At 53.3% G+C, this 23,326-nt stretch overlaps 8 protein-coding genes across 8 annotated transcripts; 3 read left to right on the forward strand and 5 right to left on the reverse strand.

Annotated features, from left to right (window-relative positions):
* The first annotated feature begins 855 nt into the window (after nt 1-855).
* On the forward strand, nt 856-4,522 carry BU26DRAFT_476507 (uncharacterized protein). The gene is made up of 9 exons (XM_033825570.1): nt 856-1,009; nt 1,069-1,393; nt 1,445-1,646; nt 1,698-2,249; nt 2,295-2,892; nt 2,942-3,277; nt 3,325-3,810; nt 3,864-4,043; nt 4,097-4,522. Exons 1-9 carry the CDS (start codon nt 996-998, stop codon nt 4,347-4,349), a joined length of 2,946 nt encoding a protein of 981 aa, XP_033687803.1. The 5' UTR covers nt 856-995; the 3' UTR covers nt 4,350-4,522.
* A 1,383-nt stretch (nt 4,523-5,905) lies between these two features.
* Nucleotides 5,906-6,838, reverse strand: BU26DRAFT_587472 (uncharacterized protein; the record flags this gene model as incomplete). Its single annotated transcript, XM_033834687.1, has 3 exons — nt 5,906-5,955; nt 6,044-6,606; nt 6,681-6,838. 3 exons carry the CDS (start codon nt 6,836-6,838, stop codon nt 5,906-5,908), a joined length of 771 nt encoding a protein of 256 aa, XP_033687804.1.
* Nucleotides 6,839-7,302: 464 nt separating this feature from the next.
* BU26DRAFT_418699 (uncharacterized protein) lies at nt 7,303-8,126 on the reverse strand (the record flags this gene model as incomplete). The annotated part of the gene is made up of 2 exons (XM_033823264.1): nt 7,303-7,906; nt 7,963-8,126. 2 exons carry the CDS (start codon nt 8,124-8,126, stop codon nt 7,303-7,305), a joined length of 768 nt encoding a protein of 255 aa, XP_033687805.1.
* Nucleotides 8,127-8,557: 431 nt separating this feature from the next.
* On the reverse strand, nt 8,558-9,387 carry BU26DRAFT_560154 (uncharacterized protein; the record flags this gene model as incomplete). Its single annotated transcript, XM_033832773.1, has 2 exons — nt 8,558-9,176; nt 9,230-9,387. 2 exons carry the CDS (start codon nt 9,385-9,387, stop codon nt 8,558-8,560), a joined length of 777 nt encoding a protein of 258 aa, XP_033687806.1.
* A 252-nt stretch (nt 9,388-9,639) lies between these two features.
* Nucleotides 9,640-11,523, forward strand: BU26DRAFT_418719 (HET-domain-containing protein; the record flags this gene model as incomplete). The annotated part of the gene is made up of 3 exons (XM_033823266.1): nt 9,640-9,850; nt 9,993-10,149; nt 10,200-11,523. The coding sequence occupies 3 exons, from the start codon at nt 9,640-9,642 to the stop codon at nt 11,521-11,523; spliced, it is 1,692 nt and encodes a 563-aa protein (XP_033687807.1).
* Nucleotides 11,524-12,801: 1,278 nt separating this feature from the next.
* Nucleotides 12,802-14,099, reverse strand: BU26DRAFT_210028 (uncharacterized protein). The gene is made up of 2 exons (XM_033820629.1): nt 13,502-14,099; nt 12,802-13,446 (listed from the first exon to the last, which is right to left on the reverse strand). The coding sequence occupies exons 1-2, from the start codon at nt 13,725-13,727 to the stop codon at nt 13,079-13,081; spliced, it is 594 nt and encodes a 197-aa protein (XP_033687808.1). The 5' UTR covers nt 13,728-14,099; the 3' UTR covers nt 12,802-13,078.
* A 1,098-nt stretch (nt 14,100-15,197) lies between these two features.
* Nucleotides 15,198-15,578, reverse strand: BU26DRAFT_501102 (uncharacterized protein; the record flags this gene model as incomplete). The annotated part of the gene is made up of 1 exon (XM_033826546.1): nt 15,198-15,578. The coding sequence occupies one exon, from the start codon at nt 15,576-15,578 to the stop codon at nt 15,198-15,200; it is 381 nt and encodes a 126-aa protein (XP_033687809.1).
* Nucleotides 15,579-16,855: 1,277 nt separating this feature from the next.
* On the forward strand, nt 16,856-19,882 carry BU26DRAFT_528217 (uncharacterized protein; the record flags this gene model as incomplete). Its single annotated transcript, XM_033830836.1, has 8 exons — nt 16,856-16,910; nt 16,967-17,011; nt 17,072-17,635; nt 17,688-18,020; nt 18,073-18,354; nt 18,402-18,955; nt 19,004-19,476; nt 19,531-19,882. 8 exons carry the CDS (start codon nt 16,856-16,858, stop codon nt 19,880-19,882), a joined length of 2,658 nt encoding a protein of 885 aa, XP_033687810.1.
* Nucleotides 19,883-23,326: the final 3,444 nt, after the last annotated feature.

Consider the following 23,326-nt stretch of genomic DNA (forward strand, 5'->3'; position numbering starts at 1 on the left):
TCTATATAGTTAAAACTAACTATAATATATAAAATAATAAGTTTATAGAGCTAGATTAACTATATATATATATATAGTTAGAAGAAGAAAGCTCTAAGAAGAAATTATTCTAACTTCTATCTCTTATTACGCTATACCTAGAAGAGCTAGTGCTATAGAAGTTTTCTAGAACTCTTTATTATGTTATAAATACTATATACTATAAGTTTTATATATTATTATAGAGATATAATACTAGTAACTAGAAGTAAACTAGATTTTTTCTTAAAAGTTAGTTAAATACGTATAGCTTCTTAATTACGTAATACATCTTAGTGCAATTTTAATAGTAGGTGTATATAGTATAGTTCTATCTATATTTAAAATTTTATAGAAAAATATTAAGATTTCGCTTAGTTATTTAAGAAAAACGGGTTGATTTTCGTTAATTTTCGTTGCCAAGAAATCGTGGGGCGTTCGATGATATGAGGCGTTCGATGATAAAGTACGTTATATAAATTTTTATAGAAAAGTATTAAGGTTTCGCTTAGTTATTTAAGAAATACAGGTTGATTTTCGTTAATTTTCCTTGCCAAGAGAAAGTGGTCGGTTCGGTGGTGTGGTCGGCTCGCTGGTGAAGTACGTTATCTATTATAGTTCTTATTTTAGAGGGGGGTAAGAGATACTAAAAAGTGTGCGTTAAGTGGGGTCTGTGCGTTGAGTGGGGAAACACGGTAAGCTAGGGCGGGACTGTACAGCCGTCCGGTGAAGCGGTGGAACAAATCGCGCAGCGGCAAGTGCGTGGGAGGGGGGGTGCAACGATGATAAGGTTCAAAAGCAGAGCCAGCCCCAGCGTCTTTATACGGAAGCCATTATCGAGAAGGACAACACTACCACGGTTCCGCCTAAACCCATCAACACCACGATGATGTAGGCTTCCAGCATATATTCCTCAACAAGCGAATAAACTAGAACGAATTTTATTGAGTTCAACACTTGGACGACACAAGGAAGCAATGGAACGAACGCAGTAGGCGTTTATTACCTGCTGGATCTCGATTAGCGTTTCAATACAGCTAACCGCATTAGGAATGGCGCGGCCGCCTACATTGCTGACGATCGGAAACGCACTCTCTGGGATCGCGCTACCCAACGATACCACGAAGAACTCAAGAACCATTATAACGACGACCTCGAACAGTGCGTCTGGCCCACGACTTCCATTGACCAACTCTATGAATATGCGAAGAGCACTGCGGATGCGTCTTTGCGCAAGTCGCTCTTGCGCGCACTTTCGCGTCTCAAACCGGGACTTGGTTACCTGAGCGACTTCGTATCAGCTTTGGCGATTTGTATAGGCGTCGACATAAGGATAACTGCGTTAATTTGGGGTAGCATTCGCTTGCTGCTAATGGTAGTAGCTGCTCGGGTCCTTTCGTGAGGCACAATGCTGACCCAAAGACAGATCGCAGCCCCGCTTGGTGATATGCTTGACCAAGTCATCACTCACCTGGAAGACCTAACTTACACCCTCCCGAAGCTTGCACTGTATGCAGAAAATCTACCTCCGAACCCAAGACTGGATGACGTCCTCGTTGATGTCTACGCAGAAGTGATCTGGTTCTGTGCGCATACGATCAGCTTTTTCCAAGACCATCGCTCTCATTGTCAGCACTTTCAGGGTCACAGATGAAGGCACCTTTGCTTACCATCCACAGTGACACTCATTCGGAGAGACTGGCCAAGACTCACTACTGACTTGGAGCGATCGATTAAACGGTTGCGCCGTCATTCTGAACAGGTGGAACTCGAAGTGGAAGGGCTCCGCCACAAGTTCAGCCCCGTTCAGCAAGAGCAGTTCAATGCTCTGATGCGGAGAATGACCGTCAGAGACGACTTCGATTCATCTTCTAAATTACGCTGCTTCCACGTTTCGCTCTCTTTGAACGCGCGCTTCGTCCAACGACTTGAGCTCGTCGACAAAATCGGAGAGGCTTTGGATTACGTACCAGGAGAGCGCCGCGCTCGTACACTAGCTATTTACGGCATAGGAGGGGCTGGCAAAACGCTAGTTGCGCTTCAATATGCGTACCGAGCATACGAAAGGCAGACGTTTGACGTCGTCCTTTGGATATCAGCAGATTCGCACGTAAGGATGATTCAGGACTATCTTGCAATCGCGCAGCACCTTGAACTTATCCCGACCGTTTCCCGACCTGCAGATCCGACGGAGGCCATGACCAAAGTAAAGGCATGGCTCGCAGATCGAAGTAAGAGCGTGATCCCGAATTCGGCTACTATACTAAAGTATTTAGAATGTTCCTGGCTTGTCATTTTTGACAATGCTGATGATTTGGCCACCTTGAGCCATGGCTGGCCTGGCGGTTTCCTTGGGTCAATACTAATAACCACACGAGACTATAGTGCGGCTTCCCATCCTGCCTCAGAGGGCTTGCAAGTAAGACCATTCGAAGTCCAAGCTGGCACAGAAGCCTTCTTGCATATGCTTGGCTCAGGATATGAGGGAGATAAGAATGCTGAACTTGCACGAGAGATCACAGAAGCTGTTGGCGGCCTACCTCTTGCACTGAATCAAGTCAGCACGTACATTCGATCTCAGAGGACCGCACTGGAGGAATTTGTGCCCCTCTACAAGAGACGCCAGCGAAAGATCCATGAGAAGAGACCAGAAGGATTCGACTCTGCGCTTACTGTCGCCACCGTATGGAATATAGCTCTACAGAAGTTATCCGGTGATTCTGCCACGCTTCAAAAACTCCTTGCGTTCTTCGAACCAGATGGAATCGACGAGGCTCTGCTTCAGCGTGGTGCAGAAAAGATGCAGGACGAAGACACAAGATCCGGGGTCGAGTTCACGGCAAACGAGCTACAATTTCTGACAGATGAAATAGAGTAAGCCACATGATAGATGACAAGTTAATGTCGCTGACCATTTTTGCTGTTTCAACGACGCAAAATCACCACTCTTCCGCGCATCGCTCATCGACCGGGACTCAAAGAGGCGGGCCGTCTCCCTCCATCGCTTACTCCAGTCTGCAATCCTCTACGAACTCAAGCCAGATGAAAAAGCTCATTATCTGTCCATGAGTGTCAGGCTACTGAAAGAGGTCTTTCCTAGCTCCTGGTCCGATGATAGTGATGGCTACGTTTTCAAGCAATGGAACTGGTGTGGCATCTGCCTTCCGCATGCTCTTTATATGGCAAGGCAGCTTTCGAATGAGAGCATGAAAGAGTCCGTCATGAATGATTTCCTAGAGTTGCTAAACCGCAGTGCATGGTAAGAGCCCAAGTCCCTTCCTCTTGTCTCGCTAATACGTTCTCCAGGTTTTTATATGAGACGGAAAGCTACTCAGACTGCGAGTTTCTTGTCAAGACCAGTTTGCGAATCATTTCGAAACACAAACTGTCTGAATCTCGGCCCTATTCCATGGCGGTCAACTTCCTTGGTCTGATCGAAATCGACCTGGGCCTTCCGGTCCAGGCTCTCTCTCACTTCAAAGAATGTCTCGACCTCCGATACAAGCTCCTACCCGAAGATGACTGGGGTATTGGCGTAAGCCTTAGCAATATGGGTTTGGCCTATACGGAGATGGGCGATATCACCAAAGCCATGGAGTATCACTCTAAGGCGCTAGAGTTTCGTAAACGCATCAAGTGCCGCTTAATCAACAACTCCATCTCAAACATGGCTTCTCTTTTGCTCCGGAAAGGTGAACCCGAGGAGGCAGAAAAATGGATCAGACAGATGCGCGGTTTTGAAAATTTCAAAGATGACGACTTCCTCCAAGCCGACATGCCTCGTTTTGCAGGGTGAGCAGCGCGCACACTTCCCAGCCCTGAACAACGTTCGCTAATTCCTTCAGGGACCTCGTCCTAATCAGTATGATCCGCGAGGCCCAAGGCAAAATTCAAGAGGCCTTGGACACAATGATGAAGGTCCTGCAATACTATCGGCGTAAATTTGGAGCGCGATTCAAAACCTGCGACTCCCTCTGCCGGATTGCGCATCTGCTCAACAAGCTACAACGTCCAACGGCTGGCTTGTAAGCTCAATCATATCATTCAGCTTGGCGTCATCTACTAACGATCCCAAAAGGATCTTTCTTGAGGAATGTACTTCCATTGCTGCTAGCTTGCCCCTCGGCGAAAACTACTTGGCACTAGCCCATTTCCGGATCTACCAGATCAAGAGCGCACTGGGTCAGCCAGCGCAGGCGAATCAGAATCTGATGAAGGCGATCGCCGCCCGCGAGACAGTGCTTGGCCGAACAGATGGTCATCGGAGCTTTAGGTTTGGAGAGACTGAGGAGGAGGCCTACACGAGATTGGTACCATGGCTGCTTTGGTAAGGAACTCGGCTGATCTTTGGTTATGACCCATGTGGTATTTGCAGCCAAGGGCACTCCGATTCAATCGCTTCAGCTCGCTCCTCCTTGTAACAGTCGCTTTCTTTATGCGAACGTCCGTTCCTTAAGTGTGCCTAGCTTCCAAATAATGACCCTATATTAATGGTTCATATGAGACTGGGTCGTGCAGGCACATCTCCTCGCCAGATCTATGCTCCTCGTCGTCGGGGGTGGGCACTTCACAACCGCATCAGCCACGCCGACTGTGCGAGTCCCTTGTACTGCAATCTTGCGAACAAAACCATCCATCCCTGGTTCTAGACTCTGGAGCTCGGCCACTTCTTCCTCAAGAGGGGATAGGTGGTTCTCGACGAGGAAGGGTGTGAGTATTCTGAAAGCATGAGGAAGAATTTTCAGGAGCATGGGGAGACTACGCGAAAGTTGTGCCGGTAAACGAGCTATCTGAATGATGGGACGTCTTGAGGGTTCGAAGGCGGACCGGTGGGCAAACGCATATTTTAACCCTGAAACTCGATGGTGCGATGCCAAAGACACGACTGCGAGCTTCATCTGCGCGGCTCAGAAGTGCGGCGTGAAAATAGTAGCTAGCGACGTGATGGGGCTACTCCTGGACATAAATGTGGGCCATATAGCCGGCGTGCGAACAGCAGGTATTCAGCGCTTACTCTCCGCCGGAGAAGCTGAGCACATATCCAAATAGGGATTACCTATCGTGGTTTATGCAGATGACTGCGTAGTCGTGCGAGAACAAGACGTCCAAGATCAACGATGTGAAGACTGAGCTTGTGCACACGGTGAGCATGCCATCTGGATATAAGTTCTCCGTTCTGTCTCCGCGGAGCTAGGAGGACGTTTCGGGACGCTCAAGCGCGAGGCCGGGGAGCTTATTGCTTCATTAATGCCGGATTTTTCGCGCAGCAGGAAGCTGGATCGTTGGCGCATGCGTTGGGGCGCGAAGCTACCGACTGAGGACTGGTTGATGTGCGCGTATCGGCATCCCCTGCTAGGAAACCTGCACCTTGTGGTGGGCGGCAGTTTTCAGAGCTACAAGTGAGTGAATCCGTCAACTTCTCGAGAAGCTCCAGAAGTGACAGTGAATTGAGTAGGTTCATGCCGATAGTGGGTAAGTATATGTGCAAAGGGTTGAATGGGAAGGGTTAGGGAACGGAGAAGGAGAGTGCATGAGGGTGGAAGAAGCAGGAAAAGCTGAAGGGGACACGGAGAAAGGAGCTGGGCGTTATGGCGAGAACGACGCGCAAACGGGAGCTGAGAGAGCTTGAAGAGAGTGAGAGGTTGTCAAAGCTTTCACAGTGGGATGCTGGCCTCACGAGTCGAAGTTCAAGGAGACCGAGCAACCAAATCTCCGTCTTTTCATTACATCCGACTACCAGGCCAATTTCCTACTATACTAAGAGATCTTTCGGGTTGGAGAACGTGGTCGGAAGCAGCGTACCTGGAAAGTGAGACGGAGACGCAACGCTAAACGCACCAATGCACGCTCATGCGGTGTGCATTGCAATTCGGTCGCCGGAAGCCCTTCAGGGCATTCCGGTTTCCAAGCGAATCGCGAACCAGCTGGCCGCGCTTCCTTTGAGCAGAAGCTACGAACCACTTTTATTCCGTTGCGAGTCCGTGGAAGACCGTGTCGTCGACGCGCCACTCAACCGAGAACTTACCTTCGCGCTCGGTATACGCCACTTTAGGAAAGACTAACTGCATGAACAAGTCAAGAGAAATGGGGCGAGCCAGATCCACGATTAATGTCTGGAGAGCCGGAAATCTGTTCTTGAACGCCGGTCGACGCCCCTCGGAGTACCGGTAGAAATATTGATCGTCGACCACCAGAGATGCGATAGCTTTGATCTGGGCAGGTATCCGGTGATCCAGCCAGCAGTCCATGGCGCAATACCCCAACCCTCTATGTTTGCCGACTCGCTTGTTCACATGTCCCGTGAACTTGAACGTGTTGAGGGAGTAAGGCAGGATTGCCGTCTCGGCATAGACCTGGCGACTTACGCGCGGGAGCTGGAATGTGGGTTTGACGAAGCCCGAAATGACTCCGGATAAAGGAAGCGCCGTCTGAGTGAGAACGTATGTGTACAGACGGGTCTTCTTGTCGAACGATTTATGGCCGGCAGTGATGGTGATTTCATGACCGCCGAGCGCTAAGGCGAAGATCTTGTTCCTGATCTCGGCGGGGAGAGCCAGCAATGGGGACTCCACGGCGTTCTTCTTTGTGCTATATCTTGGTCAGTCATGGTGACTTTTTCTAACGATTCAGTATGAGGGGTGAAGGCCGACAGAGGAACTTACATGTTCATGAGCCGCGCGGGCGCCTTCAGGTTCAAAAGCCCATTTTGGTATGTCTTGACAGTCCAGCTCTTCCCGACGCGGGCCTTCGGATCGGCGACTTTGTCGATGTCTGCTCCGGGACCGGCAGCGGCCTTGCGAGTTGTTTTGCGCGGTGCCATTGCAGTGTTTGAGAGATGGCGACGGCGAGGGCAAAGCAGAGACTTATATTGGTGAGGTGAGAATCAATGCCTGGGTCGATGGCAAGAGCTAGCCCATTGCGGAAGGAGCGATCGTGACGAGCGTGAGGACAAAATTTTGGTGGTAGAAGAGCTTATGAAGACATTCAGCCTCACTAGCACAAAAAAAGAGTAAGACGATCAAACCCCCAATAAGTAATTTAGTGAAAGAAAAAGCTGAACTCCTAGAATTTACTATCATCACCCCAAGGAAGTGAGTTTCTGGAGAATCCGCATCGAGAAGCACCGAAATTCACCTCGACCTTGGCCCCCTCCCGTGGCCGCCTAACAATCCGAAAGAAGCGGAGAGTGGAACGCTCGAATCCCCCAGTTCTGTCCCCTAATATTGCCTTAGGTGCTCTAGGTACTCAATGAGCGCAAACTACTGTGAGGAGCTAGTGACTGCACTATTCATAGCGTAACGCGCTTGGACGTCCATTCGGTCCCCAGTGCCACTCCACCTCCACATGCTCACCCTCCCACTCTTTTATCTTCCTCAAGATGCGCGCCTTGCTCTCTTCCAGCGTCTCACTCATGTATCTGCTGAAATACGGGACCAGGATATCGACACCGATGCGCTTGATGCCCGGGAACTTTGCGCAGAATTTCTTGCGGAACCCGAGGTGGTAGAGCCGCATATACTCCATGGGCACGTCGACGGATGTGACGAGGCGAAGCTGACCTGGGGCGCGATCCTTGATCCACCGGTCCATAGTGTCGACGTTGTTGAAGGTGAAGGTATTGAGGGTGTAGATGAGCGGCGATGTCTCGACGTACATCTGGCGACAGATTTTGTGGAGCAGAAAGGTTGGTCGGATGTAGTTCCATTGCACGGGATATCTAGTAGCCATAGGACGCGTGTCGAAGAGCAGCTTGGGGGCCTTCCGTGCGGAGCGACTACAATGGCCGCGGATGTCGATTTGGTATCCACCGAGTGCATAGCGCCAGATTTTATTCCTTATTTCAGGAGGCAAGCAAAGTAGTGGTGATTGCAGCGAGTTTTGCTTCGCACTGCTGCTTGGTTAGTAGTCGCTTCTTGGCGGCTCGCAGCACAGAAGAATGCTTACATCTTCATGAGCTCGGAAGACTCGGAGACCGCGACATTGAGCAATCCATTCTTGTGCTTGGGTGGAGCGCCGCTAGCCCGCTTCTTCGCAACTCGATTGCTCGGATCGATGACGGGACGGGATCCCTTCGCTTTCGCGGTCTTGACGTGCTTCCTGGGCGCCATGGTCGTAGTTTTGGGGAAAGGAGGCAGAGGAAGGAGATCTGTGAACGGGCAGGAGTCGGTGAGGGTGCGGCTGAGCATCTATAAGTGTGGGCTGCTACGAGATATGTGAGTGAAGATGAACGGTGTAATCTATTGAAGTGAGAGTGCGGAGTAAGAAGGCTAACACCTGATGAAGGTGAAGATGAGCGTTGAACGAGCCTCGCGATCCCCAATGGGGGGCGTCAACTGGGCTGCTCTGTGGGGATTAGCAGTTTTTCAGATTTGACCATGGCGAGGGAGTAGTACTGACCTGGTCGGATTTCTATCTGGTATTACCGGAATACCCAGGGATGTCATCTCGTAGAGGTCCCCTCAAGAAGGCAAAGGATTCAGCCTTCAAGGTAGTCAGGTTCTAGCTGGCTTTCGCAGCCGTTTTCCGGCGTTCAACCTCATCATCTACTATACGTGAACCCATTTTCGAACGCGAAGATTGGCCAGGTTTCTATGTATTCCGTAAACACGATCTCGAGGCCCTTCTTTTCCCTCCGGGCTAGGGCATTAGAGATCATCCCCTTCAACATGCGATCCGTTTCGGGTTTAAAGGGGTCCCGAATGAGGTTGAACAGTTCCTTCTGGTCAACAACCACTCTTTTAAGCCCAGGAAAGATGTCTGAGAAGGGGCGCTGGCTCTCCGTCCAGACATCTTCGGTCCACTGGGCTGAGGGCGACACTTCCCTAACGGCAGCGAGTTGAACGGGAAGACGATTGCATACCCACCGCCTCATCGAACCTTCTGTGAATATGAAGCGGAGACGCGCATATGGGAGGAGAGCCGCTACATGGTACAGCTGCCGGCAGACGAGCGGGACCTGGAAAGACAATCGCTTGGGCACACTGTACTCTCCCCACCGGTAATAATTTTCACACCTGGGTTTGAGTAGGGCATTCCGGAGATTCATTCCGTTCCAGTATATGAAGACGTCTTGCTCCGGAATAAGATAGAAGATAATCATCTCGAGTAGTTCAGTAGGTAGCAGCAGAAGGGATGACTGCGTGGCGTTGAATCGGTACCTTCACTACGTTAGAAGCTTGACTACTGAAGAGCAGGTTTTCTGGCATCTCACTCTTCAATCTTCTGTTCAGGTACTTCCAGAGGCAGAAGTCCTTCTCGGTCATTCTTCTTTGTCCGTCGCCTAGGGACGCCTGGCTTCTTCCCCACAGTCGGATGGCGGCCTTTGGCTACTTTCCGACTTTTTCGCGACTTCGCCTTTCGAGGTGGCATAATTTTGCGTGCGTTTGGGTGCAAGCTCGAGATTCCAGAGAGTGTGTGTGCGGGTGTGTTGGGGTTGAAGCAATCGAAGCGGGGCGATGTGGACAAAGATGAAACGGCGCCAACCCGTTCTAGGAAAGGTCAGGAATCGTGTATTTCCAAGTTCCTCCCTTCTCAGCCTAGTGCGGCGATGCACAACTCAGCTTCGAGCCAGCCTTCTCCATGACGGCTGATCTCCAACCTCAATCATCCGCTTCGTTCACTATGCGGCTCATCAACACTAGCACTGGCCAGTTTGAGGAATTCATCGGCCGAAACATACCTAAATATGCCATCCTCTCGCACACGTGGGAAGGCGGAGAGGTCAGCCTGAAGGATGTGGAGAACGGTATACACCAGAACAAGGAAGGATGGAAAAAGATTGCAAAGACCTGTGAACTGGCTGCTCGAGATGGGCTGGGGTATGCCTGGGTAGGTACGTCGCGACGCCTCATACGTGCAAGTTGGTTCGAGCTCGAGAAGGCCACGGGTATAGGCCTTCGGTAGAGGACTTACATGACTTTATTTCTGAGCTTCTGTGTTCTTCTAAATGCTAATTTACGCCTCAACTCACGCAGACACTTGCTGCATCGACAAGTCTAGTAGTGCCGAGCTCACGGAGGCCATCAATTCCATGTACCGCTGGTATCAGCGAGCTGAGGTCTGCTACGCCTTCCTCTCGGATCTACCGGCGTCCAGACATTTGGATGACACGTTGAGGAACTGCCGCTGGTTGTAAGAGTGCCCTCACCCATGCGGGCACAGGCATACTAAACCTTCGTCAGCACGCGAGGCTGGACGTTACAAGAACTGATAGCGCCCGAGCACGTCCTTTTCTTCGACCAGGAGTGGAATAACAGAGGGTCCAAGAGAGCTCTAGCGGAACAGCTCTCCTGCATAACCGAAATCGGCGTGTTAGTATTGCGGGGCCAATATCCGCTCCACATGATAGCAGTAGCCCAGAAGATGTCCTGGGCGTCGTTTAGAGAAACTACCCGGACCGAAGACACAGCATATTGTCTGCTGGGCATATTCGACGTTAATATGCCCTTGCTGTATGGCGAGGAAGAGAATGCTTTCCGAAGATTGCAAGAAGAGATCATCAAATCTACCGCTGACTTAAGCATATTTGCATGGACTCTTCCATTTCCAATATCCGAGCGCCGCACTCTCTGCGTCATGCTGGCGGAGAGCCCCGCTGCCTTCTCCAAGTGCGGATCACTCGCCCAACTTCCGTTGCCTGACCGGACTGAGTTTTCGATCTCGAACACCGGAGTCAAGACGCGCGCGCAAGTGCTGTGGCAGAGCATTCCGGGGAAGAAGACATATAGTTACGTCTTACCACTCGACTGCGTCAGCCCGGCTGGAGAGGCCCTGGGAGTGCGACTAAGAAAAGTTGGCCCAGACCAGTTCCTCCGAGAAGACACTTGCACACTAGTTAAATGCGAAAATGGTAGCTCAAACCCGCCCAGGGAGATATATCTGCTCACAAGGCCTTTGCAGCCACTTTTCGATCAAAGTCTTCGCAATATACCCGCGAACTTGCTCATTCCGTGGACGCGGACGCACGCGCTTCAGATCGAGCTGCTTCTCGAAATGCACATCTATGATGCGTGGCCATGGGGACGGTTCGACAATGAAGATCAAGTCTTCTTCGTGACCGGAAATCGCCAATCGGACTCCTGCATTCTGAGGCTTAACGGAGTATTCAACTTTCCCTTCGATGAGTACTACGTGGGATGCTCGTTTGACTGTATGCTCTACGCCGTCGGATGGGCGAATGCGACCCCCGGGCACTTGCAATGCAGTCTCTTTGAGTACCGTCCGTATGCCGAGCGAGTGAACGAGCTCAAATCCAGGATTTCAGACTGGGACCACGACAGCGCACATGTCCTGGGCTTATTGGCTTATCATCAGGTCCCAAAGTCGGCTGGGGTCGCCAAGAAGATACCAGGGTCGTCGAAGAGCGCCCTCTTGTCGTTCACGCCACGTTTGGTGAGCGACCCGACCATCTGTCACAAAGACTTTTGGAGAATTGAATTCTCCTGCAGAGTCTACGAGACTGCAGAACTTCCTCTTATCGATCAAGGAGAATGGACTGTTGAATAGTGGACCTGTTGGCTCTGCAGCAGCACAGGAATCTTCATTATCATGTCGCCCCGTAACACGTGTGTACAACGCTCTTGTTTGTCGCAACCAAAGCCGCTAACCAATGCAGCATTTTCTGAGGTTGTTCCAGTCCGTGAACGTGATCTTAAGCCAATGGGGTTCTCTCTGCTGGCAGCACCTATGGCCGCGCAACGGAAGTCGCCGTTCCTTTCTCATACAGCTGCGGTGCCACTTGCGGCCATGACGTGAGGTAGAAGGCGGAAGTTAGAGAGTGAGAAGAGTTGCGGTGGGAGAGGGAAAGTTGAGTGGAAGTGCCGTCCGGCTAATTAATGCGGAAAGCGCGATGGTGGGGTAGCGCTACGGGTTCTCACGTGCTTCTTTCATTCACTCCCTCGGCGCACATGCACGCGACGTCGGGTGCGTCGCTCAACCGCAGCAAAGCAGACCACGCATGCGATGTGTGAAACCATCATTGCTCAACCGCGCTGTCGGCCCCTTTTGCGCCCGCACTAGAAAAGATCGCAGGACTTTTCAATGAGAGTATCGGTAGACAACCTAGAAGCGTAGCGCTCACGGCTGAGACTCCAATGCTGGACCATATGCCATTATCCCAAACATTCTTACATGTGCTAGATTTCAAGTTCTTACCGAGGACTCACTCGTTCGGTGTGCCATATGATCTTCTCCATCTTCTCTGTGCTCCGCAAGGCAAACGAAAACTGCTCGACGCCCACCGCCTGGGCCTTTACCCGTGAGCGGATTCGTTGAGGGGAGATTAACGAATCGCATAGCCTGGAAAGTCATTAATCGCTGTGAAAGTCTGCCGAGTAGTAGTTCGGCCAATCCATGGAGGAAAGAGCCGTGGTGAGGGAAAGAGCCGCGGGTCGAACTTGAGAATCCCCAATTGTCAACACTGCTTTGCATGGGCTCCAGAATCAATAGCGCACTCCAACTCTTCGCGATTACCAACTCCCGATTCCGAGCAGAGTCCCAAGAGAAGCAAATGACGTTGACATTCCTAATCGGCAACCATGTGTCGTCAATATAGACTAGGTAGGCTCGGAAGAGGTCGCATACGGAGCTATATTATGTGCGTTATTGGGAGGATCGACGCAGGGACTAGCTGCGCTGCACGCTGCAATATTGCCGGAGGACTAACCACGAAGGATTGCAGACGCGGTTATTGAGGTAAACGCCGTGGAGCCTAACCGAGGCTTGGGAATTGAGCAGGATAGGTCGCTGCTCTTAAGTATTGGGATCAATGCGGGATTACGGAAAAGGAGAAATAAAGCGCAGAGGGCGTGGGATGTACAAGGGGGATAAATGATAAGAGACACGTGGGAGAAAAACTTGGAAATGTGTGATGGATGACATTCCAATATTTCAAGATGCAGTAGTGTACCCATCGCGACCTAGGGGGCCTCTTGACCCTGCTCTTCCTTACCTTAACGCCGCGCAATGCACCGTGATATCGTGCCCAGAGAATCCGAAGAGCCGGAGACGGCGGAGAAAGGACCGACGATGAATGTCGGTTTAAGAAAGCAAGCCGAGACCCTCACTCGCAAGTGGAGAGCATCTTCCTCAGCACGCCCATCAATGTGCCGTTTTCCAGGGCCGCCGCGACTCTCTCCTTGTCTCCAAGCTGCTTGTTCACAGCCTCATCCGTGCTATGTGTGCCCTTCTTGATACGGACGTCAACCCGGAAGCGCGGAGGCAGGGCTTGCTCAAGTCTCACGCGGACGCCTAAACCGATGACGGTGGCCAGCGAGCAGTGCGTAATGGTGGGAGTGATCTCCACAAGCACGGTGCTGATGGAGGAATAGGGCGACGCGGGCGGGATGATGTGGATGTCAGGGAGATTTACGACTGCGAGCGAACCGAGGGACAGCGGATGCTCTGGGTCAGAGATGGAAGAAATGAGGTCTGTAGACAGGCCCGTCAGCACAGGAACAGGGGGCGCTTGGTCGCTGCGGCTCACCGTAGACCTCTTGTTCGTCAATGGCCTCGACGGCGTCGTCATCAGAGTCGCTGGATGAAACGGGCTGCTCAAACGGATCGTTCAGGTAGTTGTACTGCGGTATGAGGTCGTCAAACAGGCCGGAGCCGCCATGGTCGCGCCTGTGGACGGCAGATGTGCGGCGGCGCGAGGGCAGGTCCGAGGGGTTCAGGATGGTGGGGTTGGCGTTCTGCTTGTCCAGGTCCATGGCGGGCGCAATGCGTCAGAAAGCCAGGTGCCAAGCGTGCTGTGTAGTATCTGCCCTGGGTCGTGAGAGAAGGGGCGCCGGTCCGACTGGCGGGTTGTGGTTGCATCGTGCTGCGGCAAAAAACCCTGAGGTGTGGTGGTGAGCCCCCAGATTCGCCTCCAAAAACGCCAAGCACCCCACCATCGTCATTAGATTTCAGGGAGAAAAAGCGCGCTGACCAAGAGCTTGTAAATGCGTTGCCTGCCAGTTTATCCGACTGAAGACTGAACAGGAGCATGGGAGTTTGTGGGGTCGACGATTCGGGCTAGCGTGTCGAAACGCCCGAAGCGTCCAGCGTCACAGGGAAACCTCCTGCAGCTCATCCCTACAGCACGCACTCGCAGACTACAGCGTCGCCGTGGCGTGGCAGGTCGGCGACTACACCTTTGTGGCCAGCACGTACCCGGCAGAAACTGTCTCGTCCAAGCAGTTGCGCAGCGGGAGACGGCTTCTTGCCTCTATAAGCGGCTGGCGCGGGACCTGGGCGGCCTGCAGCAGGTGAGCATCATGGCAGGCGCTGTCAAAACGATCCCAGGTTGCTCACAAACGCGCCACCGGCACGCCTAATTACTAGCTGCTGGACGAGTGCAACGGTGAACACTACCGCCGTATCAGCGTATCTGCCCGATCGTTGCCAAGCCTCCTACGGTATTCAACCTCACGAGCACGAGCACGAGCACGAGCTTCGCGCGCTCGCGGGACGCCTTCCAGCGCTAGACGCATCGAAGCTTGTCCGCCTTCTACGCCTTCGTGTGGAACTTCTTCTGGCAGCGGCGCGGGAGGACCAGGCGAAGATTGCGCATCCGTGCTGATCACCTCAGCCGTCCCCCTGCCCGCTCAGGCACGCGGCATCGCCGAAGCGACCCTGGCCATTATCGATGGGAACCAAGGACCTGGGACCGATGCAGAAGAATCGTGGTTGGCTGCGTCGCCAAAAGGAGTGAATGTTCTGCTCTCCGGGAGCAGCCCCGATCAGATATCCGGACTCGCCAAACTTCGGACACGAGCAGAGTCGCATTTGTCGCTGAGCAAGACGTCTTCACCATCTCGACATGTTCCACGGGCGGCCTTATTTCAGCAGGTGTTGAACAGCTCTCCACCGGTGGACCGCTGACGGCTATCTATTGACGACTTTATCGACTTGGCAACATATATTGTCGTCCTGGCCAACGGCTGCGCGCGTGCAGTAGTCTACCACAGGACGAAGGCTCATTCGATCCGTGGGGTTGGGACGTGAGAATGGACGCAGAACCGCCTGCTGGCCCTGTTAAACCGGCGACCCGGAGTGCACAGTAACGAATGGTGCGCGTCCCTGGGGCGGCTCAAAATTACTTTCATGCGCTCGACTGCTGACGACGCAACTGTTCAGCCAAGGGACGGTGACGATTGCGCTGAAATATCGTTTGATGCGAGATGGTGTTACACATGTGGTCAAAGCCCGTCTGTGGCTTCGTGTAGCCAATTACTGCCGAGGCATTTGGGGCCTCGAGGGAGGGGTGTGAGGGCGGCCGGAAGACGTCTTCGAGCCCAACCCAGCGAGACGGCTGCAAGACATCTATTAGACGGATGTCGAATCCGCGCTCGTGGAGATGAAGCCGGCAAGCTCGGTCCTAGACCAAGCGAGCGAGCGGCGCACGCAGGAGGAGAGGCGCGCCATCTTCTCTCCTCCTTCCGTCTTGAGACGGCCCAGTAGGGCGCGAGGGCGCCAATGATGCCTGAGGCTGCTGATGGTGGTGCAAACGCAGAGGGTGTTTCCGCCCCTTTTGCCATCGACGCGGGCGATTGAGATCTATTATATGCCAGGGAGCGCATTAAGTATTCGTCATCGCGGCTCACTACTCCTGGCGTCTGTAATTTCGAGGACTACTGGCGACCCACTGCAAGCCGTGGCTTCCTGGGAGGCAATTGAAGAGGGCTAGGAGGCTCAAATGGCAAACTCGACATGGCAGGGAACAGGCGGTTTGGAACGTCAAGAAGGGGCCCTGGTGTCGGCTGTGGTCCACCGTAGGCCCCTCAGAGACAAGCGGAACCATGGCGTGTGTGAGATGTCCAACGGGCGGCATCTGCGGAACCTGATTTGCTTCTGCCGCAGGCCATCCACCACTGCTTGCGCTCCTTAACGTCGACCCTCGAGGCAGCACACGGGGAACCGCGCTGGATTCGCTGCGCAGAGGGCGGCCTTCGCACGCCTAGAAGGCAGCGGACCAGAGACGGGCAGTCAGCTCTGCCCCTATTCTTGTGTTAAGTATAGGAGCGGTTGCCAGCAGCAGATCGCAGTACTCTAGACTACCTTTGTACGAGGGTAGCACTCGTGCACGCAGCTCTATCGACATTCCCTGACTAGGACGTCAAAACCCCCTGCAGCTCACGACACCCCCACAAGTCTCCAACGGCAGTTCCCATGGCCTGCAAGTGAGAGCTTGAGTGCGCGCTCGGATGCTTACGAGGAGACGTTACTGCGCGGCCTGCATTCCCCTCACGACAGGTTTTGGCAGACTCGACTGCCGCCCGCCGCTGCAGCCCTCCATTCCAGGTTCCCCTTCGCGCCGCCGCTGCGTCCCAAGGCCTCAGGAGACTCACACGCACACGCCACCATTGGTGCCATCTGCACGCACGCGAGGACCACGCTGCGCCGCCTTCTGGAAGACCCCGGCATGCCATACGTCGACTCGACTACCCTCTATGCGCCCTGATTGATCTACGGCACCGTATAACAACATCACCCGGCGCTGCGGAGATTTCCCTCCCGCTGTAGACCGCCGTACATTAGCACTGCCCAGCCTCACGTCGACTTGTGCTGGATTTCCGGGCTCGATCGCATTTTCGCCGTGTGCCAGCTCGTCAGCGGTCCAGAGCGCCGTCGCCGCGCCCATCGATTGGCTGCCGAAGCCACCCCAACTGGGCAAGAGCGCACTGCCAACCCCGCTGTCATTCGGCGCAACACCACCACACAAGGAACCGCCCCCAAGCACGCAGTCGCTGTTCGCAAGACACGCCGCATTCGACGAGGACCAGAGGACCAGCGGACCAGAGGACCCACGATGCCCGGCGAGAGCAGCGGACGGCCGCTCCTGCCGCAGACGGCGCAGATGCAGAGCTACACCTTCGCGCCGCCGACGCTGGCGCCGCGGGAGAACCAGCGCAGTGAGTTCGGTCGCCGCGATGCGCCGCAGAAAATGGAGACTCACCATGCCGCGCAGATTACGTCTTCGTGGACGAGCATAACAGGCACAAGCGCCTCAAAGGTGCGCCGGCAGCTCGCCGATCCCCGCCCGCCCCGGCCTCAGACCGCTGACTGCAGACAGTGATGAGAGCGTGCGAAGGCTGCCGCAGGCGCAAGATCAAATGCGACGCGGCGACGACGAACGCCTGGCCTTGCGCCGCCTGTATCAGGCTGAAGCTCAACTGCGTGCCGCCGACGGTCAGCTATGACAAGGACTACAACGCTAACACGCAGACCTTCGAGCTGGAGACGAAGCCCTTGGAGTACGCCCAACCCACGCCAAATCCGCAGCATGACTTCCAGCGCCAGCCCGTGATGCCCGGACCGCATGGCCTTGCCCAGCAGATGCCGCCCTCGCTGCCCACGCCAGTCACCGGCTCCTATGCCGACGGCATGAGGATGTACCAAACCGCGCCCTACATGGAGCAGCAGCCGCAGGAACACATCCAGTACGCGCCCATGCCACAGCCTCAGGCGGTCCAGCAGAACATGAACTATCCCCCGCCTTCCATGTACTCCGAGACCCCGGGCCCCCCACCCGCAATGACCATGACCCCGCCGGAAACCGAAGGCAGTTGGAAGCATGATCCGTCATCAAGCTTAGCTGAAGCATTAGGGGAACTGAAGATTGACCACACGGCAATCGGTGAGCACGTCTCGATGCGGCTTGCCCATGAGTAAGAAACTAACCATTGTAGCACCGTACATTGCGAACCAAAGGAAGGCCCTTGCCGAGACGCCTGCGCAAGAAGAGTTCGAGGTCCAGCTGCCGCTGTCGACCAGCTTAGACCATACGGTTCGAATACCGCAGGAAATGATGCCGTCGGACGAGCAGGCACTGCACTATTTTGACTACTTCTTTACCAACATCCATCCCTATTGCCCGGTCATCAACAAGGCCTACTTCTATCAACAATGGCAGAGCGCGCGAGATTCAATATCGCCGCTAATGCTTGAAGCAATCTTTGCCTGTGCGACAATGATGTTGGGCGATGATGCCGAAGGAAACAAATGGTTGGCCCTCGCGTCTAGTCAGTGCACCCGTTTCCACCATCTTTCTTCCTTCGCTGACATCCGGGTTAGAGCATGAGGAAAGCTTCAAAGATGTTCCTCGCTTGAGTACGATGCAAGCGATGATTTTACTCATGAAGGCACGAGAAGCGTCTCCTAAGCGCGGCTATTTCTGGCGCTCATGGATGACTGTTGTCAGCCTAGTCGCTATGGCGAAGGATCTCGAAATGCAGGATCATCACGAAAACCACCAGATGGGCAAATCATGCGGTTCGACAGCGCACGATTGCATTACGAAGACCAGAGTGTGGCACATGCTGTTCGTTCTTGAGGTAATGGTTGGAGGTCCTCAAGGTTAGCCAAACAATCGCTCATTTAATCTTGATGCTTACCCGTAACAGGACGCTTCGACTTCTCGGTCGATCTGGACTCCGTCGACTTCGAGATGCCACGGCCCGTTGCCGGACTAGATGCCTCCGAGTTCCAGATCTCGCGCCAATTTACCCAATACATTCGCATCGTGAAGAACATCCAACAGACAACGCTCCTACATGCAAAGCTGAAAAAGAAGACGAACGACTGGGCACTAGACCCCAGCTTTGTGGGCCATAATGCAGATTACCCAGTTTGGCTACGGGAACTTCCAGAGGACATGCAAATTGTATATCCGGCTGACGGCTCAGCCCCGTGGATCAACTCGCATTACATTGCGAACATGCACTCCTACCACTATTTGGGAGTTATAATGCACTTGCGCCCGCAGCTCCACGCCGTGTCGGACTCATACGACGGTATTTGGAAACAGCACATGATATCCTGTTACTCGGCGGCAAAGAGCATGTGCAAACTGCAAGAGGCTGTCTTGAAGACGTATGGCCTGCCCGGGCTGCTATGCATGCTAAGGGGCATCAGCTTTACGATATATTCCGTCCTCACCTGCACCATGCTTCACCTTGTAAGTACACCCAAGTTATCACAACTGACTGTTCTCTAACCGGATCAGGTTGCTATTACCTGCCCAGACCCCGAACTTAACAACGATGCGCGAGAATTTTTTGTTCGGCACATGCGCGTTCTGGAAACATGTACTCCGGCATGGCCAATGCCCGAGATGCACCAGCAAGTGAATAACCTACGCCAGGCCTTCTCGGCAGACATCACCAAACCTTTCGAACTAAAGCCGACATTTCCATTTGGTAGCCCGCAGGTACATGCGCAGTCCAGTCCCACGAGCAACCCTGGTTCCTACCGGTCTCGTCTACCAAGCCAGCATTCACCTCTGGATCAACCAGGTCAGGTCAACTACCATGCACATCCCATCACTCCACCAATCTCGGCATCCGAACACGACACCAAGGCTGACTCTCCCGTAGCTCAGTCTTTGGTCATGATGGCTTCTGGTCAACGTGCGCCTCAGCCCGCGGCGGGAATGCAGATGCAGGAACATGTGCAATGGAATCCCCAGCGCATCTTTGAGTGAGCTGCCTCATCCCAATCTTTCTTCGATAGAGACTAATCAGAGTGCCACAGTCAATGGAATGTAGCCTTCGGTACGCCTCCTCCTCCTCCCAGTACAGCATCGCAATCCTCTCCGCCGCTAAGACCGCCAACCGCAGGCAACAACTACGAGCTCCGGACACCACAAGAGACTAGCCAGCCCAGCTACCAGATGCCGAGTGTGTCTCCCCAGTCCAGCAGTCTCCAGGGTGCCCAATCGCAACTTCCCGCTTCATCCAGCTATACTGCACCGAACGCTTCGTACGTCACACCCACGATGTGGCAAGAAGTAGTCGCCAGCTCGTTCCCGGACGGTTTGAAGCGGCGTTGGGACCACGGAAATCCTTCCATAGTCGACCAGTCCATGTATAAGCGGGCACGATGATGGTTCCGTCCGTAAGACAATAACACATAGGCCCCGGAACCTCCGAAGTGTGGCGGATCCGGCTAAGGTCGAGCAGCAAGCAAGATGAGGAGGAGGAGCAGGAAGGTGGTACAGGCAGTCTCTTGTTATCTGCTTCAGGATCCGTCGATGGACATCCTCGCACCGCACCACACCGCACCCATCCGCTCCGGCTACCCAACCGACCCGTCTCGAGAAACATGATCAGTGCAGCTCGAATTCCTGGTTTATCTAACCAAATCGAAATGCTGTAGACCAGTGAACGGTTTCTCAACACCAACACAATTTCATCAGGCTGCAGGCTCCCGACGATTACGTGTCACGTTCTGCTTGTGGACTCGAGCTCTAGCCCGTCGAAACAGTACGCACGATTTCACCAAAAAAATTTAATGTTTGCTTTTTAGCACTGATACCCCACGGCCAACCCGCTACGACATCCGCCGTTGCGACCGGTACCCGAGGATGCTCTGGTTGTACAACGATGTACGATCCTGTAGTAATACTTTTCACTTAGGTGTTGTTTAAGCACAAAAGGCGTGGGACTAGGTACACCATCTGGCATGGTTCAAATGATATTCGGCCGACTTTGGCCCCAGTGTTCGATGCGAAGCCAATTACACCTTCTGTTTCCGTTCGTCATCTCACAACCGCGGCACCGGAGTAGCGGAGTGTACTCCAGATCACTCACAATTACGAGTAGCAGCAAGCGAATGAGCTCGAATGCCCTCTGTTACAGTCTTGGCCGCTCGCTACGGGAACTTTCAAGATTTCTCCGCAGTCAATCAATAACAGAGTAGCCGCATCTGCGTCCTCTACCCGGTTCTCCAGCGCTACCCCAGAGATTTATATGCACGAATCTATCGCTAGCGGATGCACGCGCATTTGGTGCCTTACCGCACTAACCTAGCCTACAGCTTTGCGGCCACGAATCTTCCGCCTTACTTTAGGCAAATTGGCTCATGCAGCTGCACGTTCTGCCTTCTGTCCTGCAACCCGTCGCGCGGGCACATTTTTGCCACGCAGATACATATGTACCTACATGGGCGTTCAATTCACGGCAGTAAGCCACCTACATCACACCAACATTGCCGTTGACCCGCGCCCCTCCAATCCTTACTAACCCTTCCGTTCCAGAACATGTCCCGCTTCTGGGGAGATCGTCAAGCTTCCCAATAATAATGCCAAGCATCCTCGGAATATTCCGTCGCTTGCCGAGTGCCCCTTCCGACATTCCGTTCCGGGAGAGGGAACGACGGCATCATGAATCAAGCATGTCAAGCAACTATCGCAAGCGGATACGGTGCGGAATTTCTCCACAAAAGTGTCGACCACAGAAACCGGGATCTGGTTTGCACCGTGAGTACCTGTAGCAACAATACGCGACGTAAATCTTGAAAGGCTATACGAAAAACGGGCGGTATGCAATTTGGATACTGACCAGACACGGGCTCGGAAGTCCGGAGAGGCAAAAGGCGGGAGGAATACTCTTCCTGTGCCGAGGCGACAGATGTCGGCCAGGGACGCCCTTTTGACATGTGAATTGGCCGGTGCGCTAACTCGTGCAGCGGGCGGCGGGACAGACAGCAAGGCGCAAGGCACAGACCTCCTTCCTCAGGCCCCAGGATGTTGGAGGGAAAAGATGATTGATGATGTTGCGTTGCGCGTGTTCAGGGGGCCGGTTCTTGGCGCTGGTGTGGGGTGGAACGTGCGTTGCGTTTGCGTGCGTGGTGTGTGGATGCAGGGATACGTGCGAAATCTTGGAATTCGAAAAGCTTTCAATAATTTTGCATTTTGCGTCGACGAATTGAAGGGTGTGGAAAACGCCAGTTTTAGCTTTTTGGGTAAAGGCTTCCGCAGTGGCTGGATGGGATTGTCGGCACATAATCGGGAGTTGAGCAATTAGTCGCTGGTGGTTAGTTCGTGTGGCGAGGTTGGGGGAAGGTGGAGCGAGTATAGTATTCAAGGTTTGTACACGTACCCGGTATCAAAGGATTGCGGGGTGCCTCAGGCATGAGTCGAGCTAGGTACCTACAGTACTATGCGATCCTTCGTGCGAAAGCTTCAGGTTCCCCCTGCCTGGGTTTCGCTTCGCTGCTCCGGTATATAGACGCCCCGCAGCCGGACCGACTCCCCTCGAATAAGAACACTACAATCCACTTCTCCCGCTCGCGGGTTTATAGTCTACTACAGTACCGGTAGCAGTTAGTAGCTGGGTAATGATTTACACCCAGCTACCGGCCTGCTACTGAAGTACGTACTGCAGATGTGTAGACTAGGCGTCCGTCAGCAAGCAGCATTAGAATTAGAATTAGAGGTCTGGAAGCTCCTCCGCGCGTCGACGTCGTCACTGGACCTGAACGGATCTTTCGTTATCGTTATCGTTCTTGTACTGTGGTGCTGGATGGAGCGATGTGTTTACGACGGCTGGCTTGGGGGGCTTATATTAAAGGCTAGGGCATGAGGGGGTGGTGGAGAGGTTGTGGACTTGTGAAAGCTACAGTAGGTGTCTATTGTACCGCTTTCGAGCGATTACTGCTGTGTTGAAGATGTCTGAAGGGAAGGCAAAGGGATTGCATGGATAGGTTGGAAGATGTGGACCCTGCTCGGGGTATCTTTGAGGGATTTTGGGCTGGGTGGTTTCGTACGAGGGCTAGTAAGCACGGAAGAGCACTTCGACATCTATCTCCTCATTTGACTCTGTAAATACCAACCTAAACCCAGTAAGTCATTGCGCGGCATTCAACCAGCCCCATCGCGCGCGTTTCGAGGGAGCTGCTGGAGCATGAACATCCCTTAGACTCCATTTGCCCATAACTCCGGCTCGACGAGGACTTCGAGTTTCGAGAGCGAGTAGTGAGCAAGAACGCGAAAGGGGCTCCAGTGCCGTAGCAGACGTTGACCATGCGTTAGCTTGTTTATGCTGGACAGGAGATTGGAGAACGTCAGGGCCGGATGTGGAATATTCCTCGCTAACTTCGTAATCTGGTGTGTCCGCCCTTGAACTTCGCTTTCTCCATGAGGATGAATTGCTATCACGTGACAGAAGCCCGCTGTGATTCTTCCAGTAGCTTCGAATTTCAGGTAGGAAGGAGAGAAAGCGCAGCATTTCAACAGGGCTAAAGGGAGAGCTCTCCGTGTTACTGTACGATCGATTGGCGTAGATTAGCAAGTCCGCTAGATGGGCTATGAGAAATGCAACATCCAAGGAATCTGATGAGTCTCTCCTCCGTGCTTCGCTCGGGTGCCATTATTACGTAGGTGCATATCGAGTAATAAGATGGAAAGAGTGAGTGAATCATCTGTCCAAGTGAATGTCGTCGGTCGGGCCAAAGCTTTGCCGACGCCCAATTCGGAAGGCGGCAGCAAGCGGCAGAACTTTCCCAATCGCCTTTCGCAACTTTTGACTCCACCCCTCTTACTTCCCAA

Source organism: Trematosphaeria pertusa (assembly GCF_010094035.1).
Source record: "Trematosphaeria pertusa strain CBS 122368 unplaced genomic scaffold BU26scaffold_3, whole genome shotgun sequence".
NCBI classification, from domain to species: Eukaryota; Fungi; Ascomycota; class Dothideomycetes; order Pleosporales; family Trematosphaeriaceae; genus Trematosphaeria; species Trematosphaeria pertusa.